The sequence below is a fragment of the Malus domestica genome, chromosome 07 (genome assembly GCF_042453785.1).
Source record: "Malus domestica chromosome 07, GDT2T_hap1".
NCBI lineage: Eukaryota > Viridiplantae > Streptophyta > Magnoliopsida > Rosales > Rosaceae > Malus > Malus domestica.
In genome coordinates, this window is record NC_091667.1 from 12,863,543 (window position 1) to 12,886,986 (window position 23,444).

The 23,444-nt window shown below is 37.1% G+C and overlaps 1 protein-coding gene and 1 long non-coding RNA gene across 2 annotated transcripts; one reads left to right on the forward strand and one right to left on the reverse strand.

Moving 5' to 3' along the window:
* Window positions 1–646: 646 nt before the first annotated feature.
* Window positions 647–3,716, reverse strand: LOC108173741 (uncharacterized). The gene is made up of 4 exons (XR_003774850.2): window positions 3,625–3,716; window positions 3,066–3,244; window positions 1,460–1,804; window positions 647–1,384 (listed from the first exon to the last, which is right to left on the reverse strand). It is a non-coding gene; the product is annotated as an uncharacterized lncRNA (long non-coding RNA).
* Window positions 3,717–4,446: 730 nt separating this feature from the next.
* Window positions 4,447–23,094, forward strand: LOC103439027 (uncharacterized). Its single transcript, XM_008377578.4, has 51 exons — window positions 4,447–4,717; window positions 6,275–6,572; window positions 6,703–6,931; window positions 7,033–7,372; window positions 7,506–7,619; window positions 7,715–7,843; window positions 7,936–8,127; window positions 8,220–8,414; window positions 8,567–8,704; window positions 8,791–8,913; window positions 8,999–9,249; window positions 9,726–9,829; window positions 10,495–10,589; window positions 10,666–10,905; window positions 10,982–11,170; window positions 11,275–11,359; window positions 11,457–11,524; window positions 12,355–12,500; window positions 12,649–12,757; window positions 12,891–13,037; window positions 13,155–13,202; window positions 13,275–13,403; window positions 13,523–13,738; window positions 13,876–13,992; window positions 14,132–14,217; window positions 14,299–14,404; window positions 15,564–15,659; window positions 15,940–16,092; window positions 16,473–16,646; window positions 16,732–16,952; window positions 17,049–17,184; window positions 17,261–17,386; window positions 17,603–17,647; window positions 17,861–17,938; window positions 18,074–18,190; window positions 18,537–18,663; window positions 18,750–18,850; window positions 18,926–19,063; window positions 19,139–19,222; window positions 19,596–19,742; window positions 19,825–19,956; window positions 20,037–20,066; window positions 20,193–20,339; window positions 20,419–20,480; window positions 20,969–21,122; window positions 21,221–21,412; window positions 21,510–21,614; window positions 21,830–21,964; window positions 22,112–22,345; window positions 22,509–22,613; window positions 22,706–23,094. Exons 1-51 carry the CDS (start codon window positions 4,619–4,621, stop codon window positions 22,853–22,855), a joined length of 7,182 nt encoding a protein of 2,393 aa, XP_008375800.3. The 5' UTR covers window positions 4,447–4,618; the 3' UTR covers window positions 22,856–23,094.
* Window positions 23,095–23,444: the final 350 nt, after the last annotated feature.

The window sequence follows — 23,444 nt, forward strand, 5'->3', positions numbered from 1 at the left end:
GGCACCAATACAATCCTAAAAATAATAACATAGAAGAAAACTATTAACCTACACTTATAGTTTGCAAATAAGTTAGAAGACGACTCAAACTTTACCTTAAAATAAGGCATGTATCTTGTATCTCTCCTTATTTCTTGGGGAATGCCACGAAACTCTGAATCCATCGATTTGATAATATCTATTACCATCTTACATATGATATCCAACATAACACCAAAATATCTACTAATAGTCTCACCAGAATGTTGAAATCTCTCTTGAGCTAATCTATTTTTCACACCATGTCCCAACATATGCAAGAACATTCCTAATATTTTAGTTGCATTCATTCTCCTTGTACCTTTCAATCCATAATTAGTTTGCAAGTCATTGGATAATCTATAAAAGACATATTTGTTCATCCTAAACATTCTATAGCATCGCACATCATTTCCTTGTAGTACTTCCATCAACCAAATATTACCTGTATGGAAAGAATTCATACATGGAGTTTTGTGGACATATTTTAAATAATATGTTTCAACAGCTCTCGCTACAGCGCATATAATTAGACCATCCTCCAACTCCTCAACATCAAAGGTGTTCATATTGAGTATACTTGTAACATAACACATAATTCAACATTTCACAAGTCATAATCCAACAATCACTAAGAAGTCATAATCCGACATTCAAAAACAAGTCAATCCAATGTTTAACAAGAAATTATAATCCAACATTCAATAAACACAAAATACAAGCAACATTCAACATATAGTCTTAATGCAAAGTACAAACCACACAAAGTCCTAATTCATAGTTATAGCTTCTTATTGTTCTTTGTTGAACATATATTTCAACCAAGTCAATTGGACTTCAGGATCTTGGATCATGGTAAACACCTCTCGCTTCTTTGCAAAATAAAATAAACATGTAGCAAACAACCATAACTCGCTAGGTGTCTCACAACCAAGCAATTGTGCAACAACCGCTAACACTTCCGAAATACTACTACCTATATGCAGCGACCTCATCAATGAGTTTGTAGAACTCCTAGTTTCATACGCTTTAACAAGACGGTCAATTTGACCACAAAGTTTTGCAACACCTCCAATTTTTTCCCTTTCTTATCAACCTTCTTCTTTCGCAATTCTCCTTGGTTAGCCGCTCTTTTTTTCCCTTCCTACTTGCTTGCCTTAGATCTTGCATAGTCTCAGTTTCTTCCTCATCATATGAATCAATTTGTTATACAGATTCCTCTCTTGACTCTGGTGATAGTACTCCAGATGAAGGTGCCCAGGTAGGTTCACCGGTAGCAACTGTACTCGAGAACATCATATCTAACTTGTCTTCCATCTCAGGACTAATGCCTTTTTTTTTGCAATTTTCCATATTCTTTGTTCATCTACAAGTAAGAAAGAATATGGTTAATACATATTGCATGATATCATAATACATATTAAAAGATAAATACACAAACCTGAATTTTATTATTCCACCACTCCTCAGAGGCATCAACGGTACCTTTGCTTGAATTCCACCCTAGGCCGGTTTCTTTACCAACTAGCTCTTTCCACAACTTCCACTCATTTTTAAGTGCATCCCACTTATTTTTCAGTTGCTTTCTTTTATAATCATGCCCTGTCTCTGCCTTGAAGTTAGCTTTAATATTTGCATATCCATCTTTGTCAAAGTGAGTGCTCGGACGATGTCCGGCCTCAACCTCCTTGATGCAATCATCACAAAATATAGATGTATTGTGGGCATTCCATGTAGCTACAGGATTTGACGAAGATGCCTCCTTTTTTGCCATCGATACTAACTACTGATTTGTATATATACATATATATATATATATATATTAAAACAAGAACAAATGATATTGTAATATAACCAAGAAATAACCAAAAAATTTCATTACAAATTTTGTAGTCCCAGAAAAAGTACTAATTTTAACAATAACCAACAAAATAGCATTATTGTATCCTTCAAACTAACCTACGTCAATACTAATGAAGAAATACTTTAGACATCTCATAAAATGACCCAGTTTTAGGATTTCACCGACCATTACTGATAACTTTTCCTAATTACCAAAAAGCCTATTTATGCTTCTGTAAGATATCAAAACCAAATGCAAATTCACAAGGATAAGCAAGAAACTAAGCAATTGAAGACGCATTAATATCTCAAGTCTCAACATGAAAAGTAGGTTTCCATCACCACAAAATAAGAATGAAGAAACATAAGGTTATAACAGCTAAAAAAATACTAACATCAAAAGATAGCATACAAAAATAAATTAGCAATTCTTAAATCCTCAAAAAGGAAACAACCCTAATTTCTCCACGACATGGTGCTGTTTTTGGTCTAGTAATGCTTCATATATGGAAAATTTCAACTCAAAAGTAGACATCCAAGAAAATCAAATCCTTATTTATTAAAGTTATGCAAAGGAAACAACGACTAATGAAGATTTGGGAAATTCCAATTTTCTTGAATGAAGCATCTTATGTGAATGACAAACTCCAAGAAAATATACTGAATTTGCTAAAAATACCCGAAACAATGTGTACAATGCAGTCTAAATTTTCCAGTCAGTCTCCATTTAATCAATTTAAATCGAGGAATAAGCAACATAGTTTTGATTAAAACCAGTCAATTGAAGTATGCAGCATGTAAAAAACAAAGGAAGTATAGCAAGTGAGGCAATACAACAACAACAAAAAAGTATCAGCGGGGAATTGATCAAACCAGTCAACTGAAGTAGCAACATGCAAATTCAATGTCAATACAAACATATAATTTTCCAATTCTGCTAACATATCAAGACCCAAAACAGCAAAACAAACACAACCCAATTCACCAAACGACCCAAATATACAAAAGTAAATGTGAATTTTCAACTATTTTGACCAAATAAATGACTTTCCAATTTCCATCCTAATTTCATCAATTTCTCAGAAAACAAACATGCAAAAAAAAAATATAATCAACAACCAATTCAACAATTAACAAACGAATTACAGAGAATCAACTAAAAAAATCAGCGTAAAGCGATGGAGAAAACGAGAGAGAAATCTCACAGGTTTGAGAGGGAGTGCGAACGCGCGCGATTGGTTGGATTGGAGACGAACTGCTCAGAGATAGAGATCTTAAAGGAGTTGCAGTGAGGGGCAATAAGCGTTTGGGTGAAGATGATTGAAATGAAACTATGATTTTCAAAGGGAAAAGAGAGGAGCGCAGGGATTGAAAACTCCATAGGCTGAAAACATGAAGCCAAATCAGAAGCAGAGCAAAGCTTTATAAGAAATTATCCCTTACCTAAACCCAAATCAGAAGTAGACCTTCTAAAAAATTGAATAGAGAAGTAATCAAACTTCTCTCTCAATTTTTCTTGTTTCCTCCACAAACACTAATTTTTTCCCCAATTAATTTTTTCCCAATTAATTTTTTCCACCAACCATATCACCTTCCCCAATTAATTGTTTCCCCACCCTCCATCCCCAGTTGTTTTTCCAGACACCCATACCCTCATCACTTTGCTCTTCCCACTCTTTTATCCCCAGTTGTTTTTCTTGACACCCATCCCCAAATTGAAAAATCCAAACAAATAAATAACAAATTTTTATAAGAGAAGCTTACCAAGGGAACTTGGAGAAACTTGGAGAACGAGAGAACGAGAGAACGAGAGAATGAGAGAACGAGAGAATGAGAGAGATCACTGGTTTTTGGAACGAGAGAATGAGAGAACGAAATAGTGGTTTGGGGTTCGGGTATTCGAGAGCTAAAGGCAAGAGGGAAAGGAGGGCAATTTTGGGTTATTGAAAAATTCATTAAACGCACCACTGTTCACCCGTGTTTTAAAAAATAAGCTATTTTTGGAAGCTGCTTCAGGTTTTGAGCTTCTTTTCACCCCAAACTTTGAAAGAAAGCTATTTTTAAAATGTTACCAAACACCAAAACCCTCCCAGCTGTTTTTCATACCAATTTTTTTTTTTAATCACCTCAATCGGGTGCGTTTGGTACGTGGGACGGGACGGGACGAGGCGTTCCGTCCCGCATTTGGTGCGCCAAAAATGGGTGGAACGGGCTGTTCCACGGGACAGATTTTGGGTGTTTTTGCGTTCCATCTCCCCCCTGGAACGGGTTTGTTCCACGTCTGTGGAACACAATGTTTAACCATTTTAAGACAAATATACCCCATATCTTTTTCAAAAATTACACCTTCGTTCCGTCCCGTCCCGTCCCGTCCCGTCCCGTTCCGTCCCGTCCCGTCCCGTCCCGTCCCGTCCCGTCCCGTCTGCGTACCAAACGCACCCAAACTGCACCTTATTTTTTCCTCCAAAACTCTATATTGTATGTTTCTGTTCACTATTACTTTATATTTTATTTCCCAACCCACGTGGGCCCACCAGAAGGTAGCACCAGTCGAATGAAAAATAACCCGCAGGTGATCGTACCACTATATTAATCCGCACTCAGATTTCAGATCAGACGCCACCAAACCAACTAGTCTCACCCTTTTTCTCGACTCTCTCGCTTCTCTCTCCTGTCGACCATTTCTCCGAATTCACCAAACTGCCCTTCTTCTTCGTAATCTTCTCTCTCTGAGCAAACCCTAGCTTCCGTCGTCGCGATGCTCAATTTTACGCCGACCACCGCGAGCCAGATTCGCTTCCTACTCCAGAGCCTCAACGATGCCAACTCCGACTCCGTTCTCCGAGAGCTCTCTCAGGTACTCCCCCTCTGTTTTCCCTTTTGGGTTTGATTCGCCTTGTTTGCGTGCTAAATTCGAAGCCGATTTTTCTGTAATTTTTTGGGGGTTTTGGTGAATTAAGACGAACTTTAATTGCATTTCTGGAGTTTAGTGACTAATAGGAGTAGAAAAGGAGGAAAACATGATTGAAATTTGTCTCTTTTTGTTTAATTTTGGATCACTTAGTGAAGTGTTTGATATTATTGAAGGCCCGTAGGTTGGGTCTCTGTATTATGGTTGAAAGTATTGTGGAAACTGAAGCAACCCATGTGTTGTTTTTTCTCCGTCTTGTAAATTTGAGCAAAATTTGGTTTACAAATTGATGGGGCAGCTGGCGTTTCTCAGTGCCACTTAGCTGTCCCATCGGTTTGTGCTAGAAAATTTCTACTACTCATTGCAAGTCCAGCTGTAAATTTTGTGTAGAAGTGTGTATATTGAGTGGGGATTCTGTACCATGACGAATTGAATTAGAAGTGGTTTCCGGACCATGACGAATTGGATTAGAAGTGGGGAAGGTTAGGAAAAGGGGAACGTGTGAAAGTTGATATCTTTTTTTGTTTTCTATTTGTAGAATAATTGCGGATTGGATTTACATGACAAATTATCGTACTCATTCATTTCTCGACTATGTATTGGGTTGTGGATGGCAATTTTAAGGCAATGTCTTCAGCTAACAGCTTTAATATATGAAATTTGAACATTGTTTTTTCTTGGTAGAAGATATTTATTTTTGTCGTTAAGAGAATGGTTGAAAGCACACACTAGATTAGTAATTACTAGTTACGCTTGAGATCTCTTTGCTTTGTTTTTGAAGTAGCCTGCATGATCTGTAGCTCTTACACTTGGCCACTATAAAGTTAGTGTATTTTTAGAGTAAATTGTAACAGTGGTCCCTTAACTTTAATCAAATTGGAGCAATGATCTCTCAACTAAAAATCCATTACCATTGGTTCCTCAACTCATCAGAATGTATAGCTATGGTCCTTTTTGTCAACTTCGTCAGAATTTTGTCAAAATGAGTTATGTTGGATAGACCATTGCTACATTTGGAGTCCCTCAACTCATCAAAATGTGTAGCTATGGTCATTTTCGTTTACTTCGTCAGAATTTTGTCAAAATGAGTAATGTTGGAAGGACCATTATTATAATTGGGTTAAAGTTGAGGGACCATTTCTCTAGTTAAATTAAAGTTGGGGGACCAATGGTAATGGATTTTTAGTTAAGGGACCATAGCTGCACGTTTTGATGAGTTGAGGGACCAATGGTAATGGATTTTTAGTTGACGAACCATTGCTCCAATTGAGTTAAAGTTAAGGGACCATTGCTACAGTTTACTCTTATTTTTAAGCTGGGTGTGAAGGTTAAAAATTTGAGTAAATGCTGAAATCCCGAGTTATTCACTAGATCTATTTCTAGGTTTCAATATTTCTAATGTTGCTGATAAACAAGTAGGCTGGAATGAAAGTTTTTTTGCAGTTTATCAATCATGAGTCCTCACTGGATCTCCTGCTGATATAGTCTGTGATTTCATGGCAGTTTACTGAACATGGACTTGAGGGAAGCATTTTGCTGCTACAGACCTGTCTGGATCATCTCACTAATTACAGAACAGACTTAAAGAGCGCAGCATTGGAACGAGTTCTTGCCTCAATTTTCAAATATCTCCTTGACAAACCTAATTTCAGTACGGTGTTTTGTGAGTGCCTAAGAAATATAGAGATTAATGAAGGAATTCTTGAGAATTTCTCTAATGCATTACTCCTGTCTGTATCGGAGAAAATTAGCATTGCTCTTGCGCTGTCAGATTCCGAAGACCTAGACACCAGGATATGTGGTAAGTCTTGGATGAACGATGTACTGTATGATTTATAATATATTTTTTCTCCACAAATTTCTGTTCCACTGCCAGTATCTTTTCATTTGCTGCCTATTTCAACACAGAACTGATTACTTTTTGATTTCAGGCAAGAACTTCTGTATGGATCAGATCCAGAAATTGTGTGAAAGTCCTATTGCTATGAATTCGTCTGAGCAAATTCAGAACATTGTTATATTCCTCCAGCGGTCTGAGGGCCGTTCCAAGCATGTGGATTCCTTTATGCAGATGTTATCTTTACTGCAGCCGAAAGATGACAGTTTTTCTGTTTTAACTCCATTGCTTTCAGATGAGCTCCGTGATGCCAATTTTTTGAGGTGCAGTAATTTTTCTGATTGTCTTTCTGTTACTTTTTTTTTCCTATCCGTTTGTCATGCCAGATGCATCCTGTACTCAGTAGCATTTATACTCTCTGCAGCAATGTGGGTTTGTTGCATGAAAGCGGAGAAAATGATTTTGATGCTATTTTAGCTGAAATGGCGAAAGAAATCAGCATGGGAGATGTAATGAAGGAATTAGGTTATGGATGCACAGTTGATTCATCTCAGTGCAAAGAGATTTTATCTCTTTTCTTACCACTCACTGAGATTACTATTTCAAAAATACTTGGCATGATTGCCTCTACTCATGTTGGTCTCGAGGACAATCAGAATGCATTTTCAACATTCCGGTTGGCGGTTGGTAACAGCACTCTATCTGATCTGCCTATGTTGAACACCTGGAATATTGATGTCCTTGTAGATACAATCAAGCAACTTGTAAGTTTACTTCTATTCTTACAGTTAGTGTGCTTTTTCTTTTCCTTTTCATCTTTGGGTTTGAGTCTTGTGACCTAGTGAAGGAAGCTGCAACCCTTTTCTATTCTAATATAGTATAGTATGCTTATCACAGGCTCCCGGTACTAACTGGATACAAGTTATTGAAAATTTGGATCATGAGGGATTCTTCATTCCTAATCAGGAGGCATTCTCTTTTTTCATGTCTGTATATCAGCATGTGTGTCAGGTATGGGTGCGTTCTTGCATTTTTTAAGATCAGTAATTTGCAAATTGTGATGTTTCCGTCTATTAATCTGTGGTCACCGAACTTGAGCTGTGCAGGAGCCGTTCCCCCTCCATGTTATCTGTGGGTCTGTTTGGAAGAACACCGAGGGTCAGCTATCCTTCCTTAAACATGCTGTGTCAGCACCACCTGAAGTGTTTACCTTTGCCCACTCTGTTAGGCAGCTGGTATGAACCAATAGTTATCCAGCATATACATTTTCTCTGTTCCCTTATGTTATATTTGTTTGACCTTTATGAATTATCTATCATCCTTTCAGGCCTATATTGATGCAGTGCATGGCCATAAGCTTGAACTTGGACATGCAAATCATGCATGGTTGAGTCTTGACCTTTTGGATGTACTGTGTCTACTAGCTGAGAGGGGTCATGCTCTTGCTGTTCGATTGATGCTTGAGTATCCTCTTAAACACTGTCCTGAAGTCCTGCTTCTTGGGATGGCGCATACAAATGTACCACTCTGAAATTTTTTCGTGCCTTGTTGTTCTAAACCACTGGTTTCTCCTAGAGCTTTTGTTGTATTAATTTACATTTGAAATTGCAGACTGCTTATAACCTGCTGCAATATGAAGTGTCTTTTACTGTTTTCCCCATGATGGTAAAAAATGCCATGGGCATTGGCATGATTAACCACCTTTGGCATATTAACACCTCACTGGTGCTGCGGGGATTTGTGGATGCTCACAATTGTGATCCAGATAGCATAGCTAGAATATTGGATATCTGTCAAGAGCTAAAGGTAAGCTACTTGTGGACTCCTCACCAGTTGTCTGTTGCACTTGTGTTCGCGTTATTAAGAAGTAATATAGTTATGTAGTGTCTATCGGGGTCTGTTTTGCCTAATTTTAATGGAATTTCCATTTATTCTGGTATGTCTTATTTGTTTTGTAGATTCTGTCATCTGTCCTGGAGATGATCCCTTCCTCTTTAAGTATCAGATTAGCAGCCCTTGCTTCTAAAAAAGAGCTTATAGACCTTGAGAAGTGGTTGACTAATAATTTGAATACGTATAAGGATACTTTCTTTGAGGTAATGTGGCCCTACTATAAAGTTTAGAAACAAGAATATCAGAATCATGAATATAACCGCCTTATAATCATAATGCAAATTTTCAGGAGTGCGTAAAGTTCTTGAAGGAGATTCAATTTGGTGGTTCACAGGATTTTAACACCAGACCTTTCCAACATTCTGGTGCCGTGTCTAATATTTATGTGGACACTGCTACTATCTTCACGAAGGTTTTACAACTTGGCGTGCAATTTTCTAGGATGTTAAGCTTCATCATCTATCATGCGGAATTTCATTCTCTGTATTTTATTTTAGGTTCTTAAAGCTCATGTTGGCTTGGTTGCCTCTAGCCAACTTACTGAGGAGATGGAAAGGTTGTCTGTAACAATTATGGATTCGATTCCAAGGCTGCCGAATGGTGGCACTACAGAGTCTTCAACTGATGGATATGCAGATGATATTGAAGCTGAAGCAAACTCTTACTTCCATCAAATGTTTTCTGGTCAATTGACAATTGATTCAATGGTCCAAATGCTTGCCCGATTCAAGGAATCTTCTGTAAAAAGGTATGTCTGTTAAAGCTTTTTCATCTGGTAACTTTAATAATATTTCTTACACATTCTCTCATCATTTTAAACGTTTACCATTATGGTATCAGTCAAAGTCAGGATGTACTTTGAAAAGAATCTGAATATGTATCTTAGTTTCTACTTTTTTTACTATGTTTCAAGACTCTCAACCGCTTCCAACTCAAACCTTTTGCTCACATTTGAGAGGCCAAATTGCTTTCTAATAATTTCATTTTATTACGTGCTATATGGATGTACTATTATGTAAGTGAACTCAAACTTTTGACATGATGTAAAAGGTTATACAGGGATTGCTTTTAGAAGGGGTAGGTTTTATTTTGGCACTTGATATTCTCCTGTCTGTTAAGGGAAGGGGCATAGACTCCATATTGGAATTTGCTGAAGCTACTTTCCTCTACACTACTTTTTGAATTGAGAGTTAATTAACATGCCTGTGCTGAGTTAATTGACAGGGAACAGTCAATTTTTGAGTGTATGATTGCAAATCTGTTTGAAGAGTATAGATTCTTCCCCAAGTATCCTGAAAGACAGCTCAAAATTGCTGCAGTTCTGTTTGGTGAGTTTCGTTCTAAGTTTTGCTGTTTACAATACGCAGGTCCAAAACATATATCTAGCTTTGCCTTAGAACTTTTGTTTGTCTATTGTAAAGAATAATCTAAAACAGAGTTCAGTATAATAATTCTGTTTGAGATGAAGGATTATTTTTTAGGTAGGTAGAGGAGCCACATATGTATTCTTTTGGTACGTGTAGTGAGGAGGATGTATGAGAAGCAGTAAGAATAATCTATATTATTTTATTTTTATATGTTATTTTTTTATATTTTGTGGTCTTGATGGGCATTATATTGCATGTCTAGTGAATGCACTTTCATTCAAACAAACAAATACACAGAGAATGCACTTGTTAATAAATTAACTAGATGTGATTTTGGTTATTTTATGCATTCATGTGTATATATGTGGAGGAACTCGTAAGATTTGAGTTTGTTTGTAATCTGATGTTCTTTTTCGCTGTGGATTCCCTTAGGTTTTTATAAATTTGTTGTGAATATGCTTCTTCTGTAGACCTTTTCTTTTATTTTTATTTAATTATGTATTTTAATATGCTATTATTTGTTCTAGGGATGCCTCTTTTTTTTTTTTTTTTTTTTTTTTTTTTTTTTTTTTTACTTTACATCAACTGTCAATGTTTGTAAGCAATGTTTCATAATCATGTTTCAGGCTCTGTCATCAAGCACCAGCTCGTAACTCATCTGACTCTTGGGATTGCTCTGCGTGGAGTTTTAGATGCATTGCGCAAACCTGCAGATTCAAAAGTTTGTACTTTTTATCGTTGAATTCTCTCATAAGGTTTTCCTATTATGATATTGCTGATGGGCCCTCTACTTGCAGATGTTTGTGTTCGGAACTAAGGCCTTGGAGCAGTTTGTGGATCGTCTGATTGAGTGGCCGCAGTATTGCAATCATATTCTTCAAATATCCCATCTGCGGAGTACTCATTCAGAGCTTGTGGCTTTCATTGAACAGGCTCTTGCCAAGATTTCTTCAAGCCATTCAGACTCGGATGGAAGTAACCATGCTTCTGCTGCTCATCACCATGGTCCCAGTCAAGCTACCCCAGGAAATGTGGAGGTAGGTGGTGTAGTCAGATTGGTAGAGCTACTCTATTGTTGTCTATGTTTACTTATATGCTGAATCATTATTGCAGTTAAATGGTTCTACCATCTTACATACCGGGCAACAACATTCTTCTCCACTCCAACTTCAACAGAGACATGAAGGTTCTCTTGATGACCGTCATAAACCCTCAAATTTATCAAATGACATAAAGCCACCTTTATCTTCTGCTGTGCAACCTCCGGTTGGTCCTGTAGGCGATGCTCCTCGCATTCAGAAGGCATGCTTGTCTTGTTTTTTAAAAGGGGGGTTGGGACTAGATGCTATCAGCTCATTGTATCATGGAATTTTGATTTCCTACATTTTTTTACTGAAAAATTGCAGTCACAAAGTGCACTCAGTGCTCCGGCAATGTTGTCTTCTCCTTCCCCTGGTTTCGTTCGTCCTACACGAGGAGTTACTTCTACCAGTAATTTTCAACTTTATCTCCAAGCCATTGCTTTTTCATTAAATATTTATTATCTTGATGTATGTTAACTTACATTAACTATGCAATATCAATGCAGGGTTTGGCTCTGCTTTGAATATTGAAACATTAGTTGCTGCTGCTGAGAAAAGAGATACTCTCATTGAGGTATTGTGTTCCATCTATTGGCACCTCCCTGGCGTGGATATGCACTTTGCAGTCAGATTTTGAAAACTTATGTGGAATGCAGCTTCAGTTGGTCAAATTGGTTTTTTAGCTTCTATAGCAGTATCTGTCTCACAAAGCTTATTCCCATACTTGGTTACTATATTTGGAGTAGTGAACTTTTAACATGAGTATTCATATCAGCTCTTATGGACTGATTGGCCTATTATGTGGGACTAGAGTGGGATGATATTTTTTTTTCCCTACTGCAAATATCCAATCTTAATATTGCGATTGGTTTTCTTTTCTCTCGTTCTCCTGTGAATTTTCTTAATATTAGCTCTCATGGGATAATTGGCCTATGTGTGCATGATGTGAGTGGTATCTCTATTAGGCAATGGATCTGATTTGTGGGTCCAGTGTATCCTTTAACAACATCGTTTCAGTAATCACTGAATAAGTCTGTATCTGATTTCTGGTCCAAAAAATTTGACTTCCTCTTTAATAACAAGGTGCTTCGCTTCTTCACCCTTTTTTCCCATGCATAAGTATATGTGCTTTGATCATCTTGACTTCGATGGAGGAACATCAAAGATGGCTACTCTCTATAATCATTTATATCTTTCGTTTATGACTTGGGGGCTGTAGCACATAGAGAGAGGGTTTCTTTGTTTTTCGTTTCTCATATTTATTCTGTGTGCTTTTAAGAAGTTCTTAATTGTCTGAACTTGATGTTATGTTAGAGTTTTGCAGTTTGTGGGTGAAGTATTTGAGCTCTCCATGTTATAGGATTCTGAGTTTAATGCTTACAGGTGTTTTTTTCTTTCATACAGGCTCCAGCATCAGAGATTCAGGACAAGATATCATTTATAATTAATAATATTTCAGTTGCCAATGTTGAAGCTAAGTCAAAGGAGTTTGCTGAAATAATGAAAGAGCAGTACTATCCTTGGTTTGCACAGTATATGGTTATGAAAAGGTAAGACGCTTTCTTGTATCTGAGATAGATAAAGATAATTTTAGATTTTACTTTCTTTGTTTATTTTTTTTATATTTTTTGTATTTAGATTATCTCACTTTCCTTTGATGATTGTCCTAACTTGTGCATCAACATAACCTCTTGGCAGGGCAAGCATTGAGCCGAATTTTCATGATTTGTACCTGAAATTTCTGGACAAAGTTAATTCTAAGGGTTTGAATAAGGAGATTGTTCAAGCCACTTATGAGAACTGCAAGGTTTTTTGTCTTTTCTCATTATGTCTTTTCCTTTTGTGGTTGGGCTCAAGGTTTCTTGTTTTACGTGTGAGGTGTTTGCACATTAGAGTGTGATTATATGGCAGTATTATTTAATACCTGCGCATCCTCTCAGGTTCTTCTTGGATCTGAGCTTATAAAGTCAAGCGCAGAAGAGCGTTCGTTGCTTAAAAATTTAGGTAGCTGGCTTGGGAAGCTTACAATTGGAAGGAATCAAGTCTTAAGGGCTCGGGAAATAGATCCCAAATCTTTGATTATAGAGGTAATAGTTTGATCAATGTTGTCTTTCTTGCCCTGTGGCATAGACGTGTGCTACTTATTAAATGGTTATCATTTGGTTTATGCTAATGTACCCTCCTTTCTCTCCCTCACTCTGCAGGCATATGAGAAAGGGTTGATGATTGCAGTTATACCCTTTACTTCAAAGGTATTGTTATGGTTGTTTTGCTTTCTTTTTCTCTGGCCTAGGATGTATGAAGATCTTATGCTTTTGCTGCAGATTCTGGAGCCATGCCAAAGTAGCTTGGCATATCAGCCACCAAATCCTTGGACAATGGGTATTCTTGGACTACTTGCTGAGATATATTCAATGCCAAACTTGAAAATGAACCTGAAGTTTGACATCGAGGTATCGTATGTTTTTTTTTTTTTTTTTTGGTTTGCTACTAAAGAGCTTGACTTCTGTAGTATTGTAACTATTGTTATAGTATTTATTTGTATTTATACCTTATTATTTTGGAATTGCAGGTTCTATTCAAGAACCTTGGTGTGGATTTGAAGGAGATAACCCCAAGTTCTCTACTCAAGGACCGGAACAGAGAAGTTGAAGGGAATCCTGATTTCTCTAACAAAGATATTGGAGCACCCCAACCACAGATGGTTGCCGAAGTGAAACTAAATCAAGTTGAACTACCAGTTGATGTTGCTCCATCTAATTCTGCAAGCCATACACATATATCTCAGGTTTGTTTCCAACTGTTGAGGAATTCAGATCATTTGGGTGATCAGTTGTGACACAATTTCAGATCTTTTGGGTGATCAGATGTGTGACACATTTTCTTTTCTTATTAGCTTGACATTTTGTTGTATTTTCTATTTAGTATGCGACCCCTGTTCATGTTTCACCTGGAACCTTAATCGAGGATGAAAAGGTGTTTCCTGATCAGATTCCTGCTCAAGGACTGTTACCAGCTACTCCATCCCAGTCACCATTCTCTGTTAGTCAGATGCACTTTAATGTTTTGTTTTTGTATGAGATGTTTGTGTGTGTGTATGTGGTCTATTAGGAATTAATTACCTTCTAGTTAGTTTTCATTCCCTGATCCTCTTCTTGGCTGGATCTCTGGTCTTTTGCAGCTTCCCACACCAATATCTAATATTGCAACTCACGTGGTTATCAACCCGAAACTCAGTGCTTTGGGATTGCACTTGCATTTTCAGAGGTTCTTTGATAGTCCTTCCTTACATATTGTGTTAGCTAGTTCTTTGGTAGAATTGCTCATTTTTCTTTTCACATATTGCAGGGTGGTTCCAATTGCAATGGACAGAGCTATCAAAGAGATAGTAACTGGTATTGTTCAGCGCAGTGTTTCTATAGCTACGCAGACAACTAAAGAGCTTGTCTTAAAGGTAAGTTAACTCATATTTTGAGGTTTTAATTCTCGTTACTAGTGGCCATTGTTTTATCTTTAATGCTGTGTTCTCTGTTAAATCTTGTCATCTTCATGTAATATTTCTTGTCCCTGATTGACGTTTGATGGCACCAACTTTTTGCCCCTATTTTTTATGCTACAGCTTCTATGACATCCTTTCCTCATCTAGTCAATCTTGTTATGCGTGCTTACTCGTATTTGATATCTGTGTTGCGGTAGCACTTTTATCTTTGTATATGCCAAATTTTGAGTACCAAGTGTATGTTTCTGTTCTGTAAAGAATAGCGGACCTAGTTCAGTGATTTTCTTCTATCTTCATATGTACAATGTCAGGAAACATTTCTGCACTTTGGGTTTAGCATTAGGACTAATACTGCATTTCCATCTGCAATTGGCTTGTTGGTGGAGTTCAAGATAATGTTTGTGATTACTATTTCATTTCTAATTCGCATTGCAATATTTTGTACATTGCTGTGCTTCTCTTGCTTTAGTCTGTATTAATGGGGTTGAGGTCAGTACAATCAAGAGTTGACATTGAAGTTCATTTGCCACTCCAATATGTCTCATACACCCATCAGGCTTGAATAGACCATTTATAGGTGTTTTTATTTCTTTCTAAGTAATGACATAAGGCTGTGATTCTTCTGTATCACGTTAATATTTGTCACCAGTTTTTTTTCTTTATTGTTAAGATTAGTGTAGAACCGTGCGCAATGGCGTTCTAGGATTCATATAGCTGACCCCACTTAATGGGAAAAGGCTTTGTTGTTGTTGTTGTTGTATTATTGTTAAGATTAGTGTCACACTTCCCACATTAAAATTTCAACAAAGTAACCATTTGGGAAAAGCTCACCTCACCTCTGTTTTCATATCATGTGAGGCACCAATTTGCAAGAATATTTATGCTGTAAAAATTCTTTATACGTTGGATGTCAAAAGTAAGAATCGTAATGTAGATCTGATTCATCTCTCTTACTGTGCTCTATTTTCATTCCTTACATTGTTGCTATGGGTTGTGTTGGGGATTACATTTCTGTAGTAAGATTCATGGTAAGGCTTGGTTTGGGTGCATGGCTAAAAGTTTTACAGAAAAGAAACTATTTCATCCAACATCTCCTCATTACTTGTGGTGGCAGGATTATGCCATGGAATCTGATGAGACAAGAATATTACTGGCAGCTCACTTGATGGTTGCAAGTTTGGCAGGAAGTCTAGCTCATGTAACTTGCAAGGTATTTCCACTGACAGTAAATTTCTTAGGATTCTTTTGGCAAAAATCATTGATAGCCTACCTGTTTTATAGGTTTTTACACATGTTATAATTTGGGCACATTTGAAACACCTATTCACATGCCACATGATGCATCTGATACAAAGAAAAATTGCGGCGTTCCTATTATTTTTCTGACAATGTATTCTTCCCTGCTGTAAACTTCTTTGGTGGGCCCTTTTCTTGGTGACCGACCGTTTATGTCCTGGTGTTCATCTTCGGTTTGTATTTTCTTGAAGCAGGAACCCTTGCGTAGTTCAATATCAACCCAGCTGCGGAATTCCCTTCAGGGATTAAATATTCCAAATGATCATCTGGAACATGCTGTACAACTTGTTACTAATGACAATCTGGATCTTGGCTGTGCAATCATTGAACAGTCTGCTACTGATAAGGTCTGGTTCAATGGATGAATGCTTTATATAATACGTATATATGCTTTGGAATTTGATGTTAGTTCTTTTTGTGATGATTATTATGGTGGCAAGATGTCACACTACTATTGAAATATATTTTGTTGCTCAATAGTGGGTTAAAGTCAGTATGCTGGAACCTGAGTTTGAAAACCTTTCACACCATTTTCTGGGTAAAGGGGTCGGTGAGATATTTTTAAGGATTATATGTTAATGGAAGTTTTCTTTGGGAATGATTAAAAAGTCAGTTTAGATAAACAAATAGTAACTAATAATTTTATAATTAAACAAAATCGTTCATATTTAGAGAGAAATGGAAATGGAAATATTCTGTTATTTAACTACTCTCTAATTGTTTGCAGGCAGTACAAACAATTGATGGAGAAATAGCTCAACAACTTTCATTAAGAAGGAAGAGGGAAGGTGCGGGTACAACGTTTTTTGATGCTACCATGTATACACAAGGAGGCAGTGTGCCCGAGTCCCTTCGCCCAAAACCTGGTCATTTGTCCATTTCTCAACAACGAGTTTATGAGGTATTTGCTATTTTGGCGAGTATAGTCTTGTGCTTATATGAATGATTAGTAATTTTGTTTCTTCTTGCACCCCTCTATCATATAGGACTTTGTGCGGCTTCCCTGGCAAAACCAGTCTAGCCAGAATTCGCATGTTCTTCCTGCTAGTACTGCAGCTACATCTGCAAGTGCAGGTCTAAATAGCACGTTTGGTTCAGCCTCGGCTCAAATTAACCCAGGCTTCTCAGCAGGCCCCGGAAGCAAATTTGATGCTGTTTCTCGTCCACTGGATGAGGCGATTGAATCCAATCCAGCTCTGCATCCAAGGTTTCTTTTTATTAGATTTATATTTTTTTAGTTCTTTTGTTCATGTTCTTGAAGTATTAATTGCTTGAATGTTTGTAATTTTATGTGATGCTTCAGTGCATCCTCTATTAATGTTGGAGCGGGTGATGGTGTTTCCCAGCATAGTTCTGAGAATGATTCTGTCATTGGTTCATTTCCATCTGCTGCTTCTGCCCTAGAGCTGCAATCAGTAGAGTCATCTGATACTATACAGGTTGAAATTTTTACATGATTGATAATGCGTAAGTTGCAATTTTTGTTATTTTCTCATAATTGCATCTGGATTCTAGGAGTCTGGAATTTCTTCACAGCCGCAACCATCACCTACTGTAACTGAACGTCTGGCAAGCAACATATCAGAACCTTCTCTCAATACGAGGGATGCATTGGATAAATACCAGATTGTTTCACAGAAGGTTGAAAATCACACCTATGTGGCTCCTTTCTTTCTCATATGCCTTTTCTTCTGAGACCTGGACTTTCTGATATTTGTCTTCTTATCTATGTTGGGGATGAATTCTTGATTTATTCTTTATGGATGTCCTTTTTGGTTTATTATTAATTTTTAGTGTTAATGAATTAATGAAAATGTATCTTTTCTTAGCTTGACATATGTTCTGTTTATATTTCAGCTTGAAGCTTTGGTAACCAACGATGCTAGAGAGTTAGAAATTCAGGTATCACATATGTTCTTCCTTGTGGTATATACTGCCTCCAGATTGTGAACCTGACAGATATTCTCGATATGCATCATCTAAATTTGAACTAGATTGATAGTATTTTCCTTTCTGTACTCATACATACATTATACATATTTACATGTACAACCGCATACATTGGCGTGCATATTTCACACAAGTTGAATGTTCTTTGACCTTATGTCTATCCAGGGAGTAATTGGTGAAGTTCCTGAGATTATACTCAGGTGTGTTAGTCGAGATGAGGCTGCCTTGGCTGTGGCTCAAAAGGTCAGTGCTACCCTTCATGTGAAGCTTTTATTTATTTGTTTGAACAGTTAATCACTGCAGTTGATAAGAACCCTGGGAAGAAAATTTATATCTCCGATAACTGATGCACCAATGCTTGTTTTAATCGTGATACAGGTTTTCAAGGGTTTATACGAAAATGCATCGAACCATACTCATGTCAGTGCTCATATTGCAATGCTGACAGCTATTCGCGATGTTTGCAAGCTTGTTGTTAAGGAGCTCACTAGTTGGGTATGCCCTTTTGTACTTGTATTCGGATATAACTATTGTTAACTGGAAAGCCTTTATCTTCTTTTTCAAACTGAACTACTTATTTATTTGGGGTCATATTGGGACACCAAATTTTCTTCATAAATTTGTTTGCCTTGGTGATCTTTACATATTTGCTCACATTTTATCTTTTATAGTTGAGCAAAACTTTTAAATTTCTGAGTTTTATTTTGTAGGTACTAATGGCTATATAATCATGTCACCTTCATATTAGTTAGAAACTTACAAAACCAATATAGATATTGCTCCAAGGCTTCTGGCCTTCACTTTTTCCCATTATAAAATGTTGGTTTGCAACTTCTTGCAGGTTATTTATTCGGATGAGGAGCGGAAGTTTAACAAAGATATTACTGTTGGCCTCATTCACAGTGAATTGCTAAATCTTGCAGAGTACAATGTTCAAATGGCAAAACTTATTGATGGGGGCAGAAATAGTAAGTAAAATAGCTGTGTTGTATACTGAATCATTGATTAATACTACTAGAGTTGTTGTAACTTATCAAATTCTTAAAATATGCAGAGCCTGCAACTGAGTTTTCAATTTCCCTTCTCCAATCTTTGGTGATTGAAGAATCTAAAGTTATATCAGAACTTCATAATCTTGTTGACGCATTGGCAAAGGTTTGTGTAAAAGAAAAAAAAAATTGTTCTTGTCTTTATTGTAAGTACATTCCATTTACCTGTTCTGTTACACAGCTCGCTGCAAAGCCTGGATCTCCGGAGTCGCTACAGCAGCTGGTTGAAATGGTAAAGAATCCTGCTTATATTCTTGGTGCGCCATCTGCTATTAATGTAGGAAAAGAGGACAAAGCCAGAATATCTAAAGATAAAAAGGTCGGTGTAGATGTCTTCAGTATCTTTGTGTATTTATTTTTGGCACTAACTAATATTTTGCTTTGGTTGTAACAGGCTTCTGTTCACTCTCCAGTGAGCAGGGAAGACTTTGGTAGTGTGGAGTCTGTCGAACCAGATCCTGCTGGATTCCGTGAGCAGGTATCTTTAGACATTAATTATATTCATAAACCTCACATTGTTAGATGGTAAGGATATTAAGCAGAAATATTAGTTGCAGTGAATATTTAAACAGAAGAATGCCTGTTTGCCTGTTTCTTTTTATTATTATTTTAATTTTTTCATTGGGGGAGTGGGAATGCTGTTGTCCTGTTGCTTTTTTCCTTATACATAGTCTGTCACATTATTGCTTGATACATATTATTGGGAGACGGAGCACTTGAAAAGAGTGGACCGTTTTTTAGGTGGATTAAAGGGTGAGATCTTAGATAATTTATTAGAGTACAAAAGGAAATCTTTCTAGGTACATACAAAGATTCTCTAAAGTTGTTTGACTACTGTGGATATCCTGTAGGTGTCTATGCTGTTTGCAGAGTGGTACCGGATTTGCGAACTTCCTGGTGCAAACGATGCAGCTTGTGCCCATTTTATCTTGCAGTTGCATCAAAATGGTCTACTGAAGGGGGATGATATGACAGACCGGTTTTTCCGTGTCCTCACAGTGAGTTATCAATTCCTAAATTGGTTTGCTTTCAGAATGATACTTAGTGCTATAAAGCATATTTTCTGTTACTCATTTTCAGGAGCTATCTGTTGCACATTGCTTATCTTCTGAGATGACAATTCCAAGCTCACTGCAAACACCTCAACAAGTGCAGAATCTCTCCTTCCTTGCTATTGATATTTATGCTAAACTTGTCTTCTTAATTTTGAAGGTAATTATTCCTTTGTATGTATGTTTATGCTCTTTATGATTCCTGGACCTAATTTAACTATGGATTATCTGTTGGAGCAGGGATCAAGTAAACTATTTCTCTTGTCTAAGGTGAGTACAATTACAAAGTAATTTTTCGTTTGATTGAATCTTGTTTTTATTGCTTATTCAATAATTCTTGTCGCTGATTTTCTCAAAAAGAAATATTCATTTGGCTGATTGTTTGACACTTGGCAGATTTTGGCAGTCACAGTGAGATTCATTCAAAAGGATGCAGAGGAGAAGAAAACATCTTTCAATCCAAGACCGTATTTTAGATTGTTTGTTAACTGGCTTCTAGACCTTGGTTCTTTGGATCCTGTGATTGATGGTGCTAACTTTCAGGTCTGGACTTCTGGGGTCCCTTGTTCCTTTGGTTTGTCATTTTTTCCTCTTTCACTAATGTTGGTTATCTATGTAGCAGATATTGACAGCATTTGCAAATGCATTTCATGCTTTGCAGCCCCTTAAGGTTCCTACGTTCAGGTTGGTGTCATAGTCATACTTCATACTATTCCGTCGTTGGTAGGAAATGAAACGAGTTGTTATAGGAAATTGTAGCTTGTACAGTTGTAGTGGTATGTTATATGTTCTTTTTGTTCTGTGATTATGAAGGCTGTTACTATTTTTGACTGGATGACACTTTTGGAATTTTATTTAATTGGGGATTGGCTTCGAGTTAAGTTTGGACTGTCGCTTGTAACTACTCCATGGATGTTTCTTCTTGATCCATATTTTTGAAATCGCAAAACTTTGTTACTTACTCTTTGTCCCTCAATTTTGCCTCTTGCTTATACTTTTTCTATTCTCTCTGTTCTTTCCTCTGTTGCTTGTGTATTCGCATTCTTCTGTGTAATCATTTTAGTTCAGTCTCGGTGTACATAAGTTAAATATGATGATATGTGAAAGAATAGACTTTGATCTTAATATTCCTTGGAACTGTGCATTCCGTTTCTGAGAAAATTCTTTATCAGCTTTGCATGGCTTGAGTTGGTGAGTCATAGGAGCTTCATGCCAAAAATGCTTGTTGGAAATGGTCAGAAGGGTTGGCCCTATATCCAACGTTTGCTGGTACATTTGTTTCAATTTATGGAGCCATTTTTGAGGAATGCTGAACTTGGAGTTCCGGTCTGCCTCTTTTCTCTTCTGGATTTCATTGTTTGCCGCAGTATTTCTTTATTTGCTCTCTGTCTCACAGAGTTTTCTGGTATTTTTTATCCATGTAGGTTCATTTCATGTATAAAGGCACACTTAGGGTGCTTCTAGTGCTACTTCATGATTTCCCGGAGTTCCTTTGTGATTATCATTTTACTTTCTGTGATGTAATCCCTCCAAGCTGCATTCAAATGCGAAATATCATCCTCAGTGCATTTCCCCGTAATATGAGGCTACCAGATCCATCTACTCCCAATTTAAAGGTTGCTGATGATCTTGCATATTTATTTTGTATTTGTAACATTGTTAGGTTATGAAAACTGATCTGGTGGGGACTGGTTTGTCCCTGTATATATGCAGATCGATTTGCTTGCAGAAATCAGTCAGTCTCCACGTATTCTTTCCGAGGTTGATGCAGCTCTAAAAGCGAAGCAGATGAAAGCTGATGTGGATGAGTATCTCAAGGTACGCGGACTTTTTGGCCAGTAATCTTTTACTAATTCATTCGTTATCTGCTAATTTGTTTTGACGTTAAATAATCTTGTACTATTTTGCTCTGATTTTCTGTTGTCTAACATATATTTTTTTAATCTTTTATAAATTACACATTGGGTTCCCATCGTGGTTTTCTTGTTATAATATTTTATCATGCTTAAACATTGTTTCAAAATACTTTACAGACAAGGCAACAGGGTTCTTCATTTCTGACTGAACTGAAGCAAAAGTTGCTCCTTTTACCAAGCGAGGTTGCCTCAGCTGGTACTCGTTACAATGTACCCCTGATCAACTCCCTTGTGCTTTATGTTGGGATGCAGGTACTTGTTCTTATGCTGGATTGTGCTACGAGATTCAACTGTTCTAATGCTTTTTTGTTTAACATCAGTCCTTGTTATGTAGTATTGAAACTTACATGTAATCCAGCAGCTTCAGTCGGGTGCTTATATTTTGGGTTGATTTTACAGGCTATCCAGCAGCTTCAGGCTAGAACGCCTCATGCGCAATCTACCCAAACTGTTCCATTGACTGTCTATTTGGTGGGTGCGGCTTTGGATATTTTTCAGACTCTGATAGTGGACCTAGATACTGAAGGGCGCTACCTTTTCCTAAATGCGATCGCGAACCAACTGCGTTATCCAAACACCCATACCCATTACTTTTCTTTCATTGTTTTGTACTTGTTTGCTGAATCAAACCAGGTAAGACAACTTAGATGCTTCATATATGCTCTATGATAGTCGTCTGTTGTTTTTGTTGAAAAATTTATGGGGATGTCCCCGAATGCATGTTCTTAGATTGTTTTCATATCAATTACGATTGAGCTGCATCTTCTAACTGTTGAAGTTATTTCCTTTACTTCAGCATGAAATTATCCAGGAGCAAATCACAAGGGTATTGTTGGAACGTCTGATTGTCAACCGGCCTCATCCATGGGGTCTTCTAATTACCTTCATTGAGCTTATCAAGGTAACTTCCCGTCCTTCCAAAATGAAAAATCGAAAGAAACACAAACTTGGCAATCTGAAAATATTCTAAATTGCTATTTTTAAAATTTTCAGAATCCGAGATACCAGTTCTGGAACCGAGCTTTCATCAGATGTGCGCCAGAGATTGAAAAACTCTTTGAATCTGTCTCAAGGTCTTGCGGGGGACCAAAACCAGTGGACGAAAGTATGGTCTCAGGTTGGGTATCGGAGAGTGCCCACTAATTTATTTGCATTGGCCAAAATACATGATTTGTAATTTTTATGACACTAATCGGCAGCAAGTTGCATCTCCAGTGTTTTTAGGTGTTCCAACTTCATTCCCCATGCATTTGTATGTATTTATTTTGTATTTTAGATCTCTTGTAATTAAATTATTTACCGAAATTGTAAATTGTTTTATGCACTTATTTCAATCAAGGTTAAGTCTGACACTTAACAACCAAGTAACTTGGTTCGAAGAACCTCCGGATGTACTTTCCGATATTCTTTTTTGAGAATAACAATGATATATAAGTAGCCTAGTGCACGATGCTCTTTTTTGTTTTGTCCGGGCTGGAATTCCAGGCAATGTTTTTATCAAAGGTCCGTTACCTTTGTAAGTTTTCAATCTTTCCTCAATGAATATCGTACTTTATCTCAAAAAAGGAAGGAAAAACACTAGCCTCTTTCTTTCATTGATTGATAGCCATAGATCAATTGACCGAAAAAAAAAAGAAAAAAAAAAGAAAAAAAACAGCACTTGAAGTAACTTTTAGAGCAAAGCTGGATTTAAACCGAAAAAAACTTCCCTGTCAAAACAACCAAGTTGTTG

Coding starts and splice junctions, on each gene's coding strand:
- LOC103439027 (XM_008377578.4), top strand. CDS start 4,619: ATGCTCAATTTTACGCCGACCACCGCGAGCCAGATTCGCTTCCTACTC. Junction 13,739..13,875: donor GCCATACACATATATCTCAG/GTTTGTTTCCAA, acceptor TTTTCTATTTAG/TATGCGACCCCTGTTCATGT. Junction 15,660..15,939: donor TAGCTCATGTAACTTGCAAG/GTATTTCCACTG, acceptor TTCTTGAAGCAG/GAACCCTTGCGTAGTTCAAT.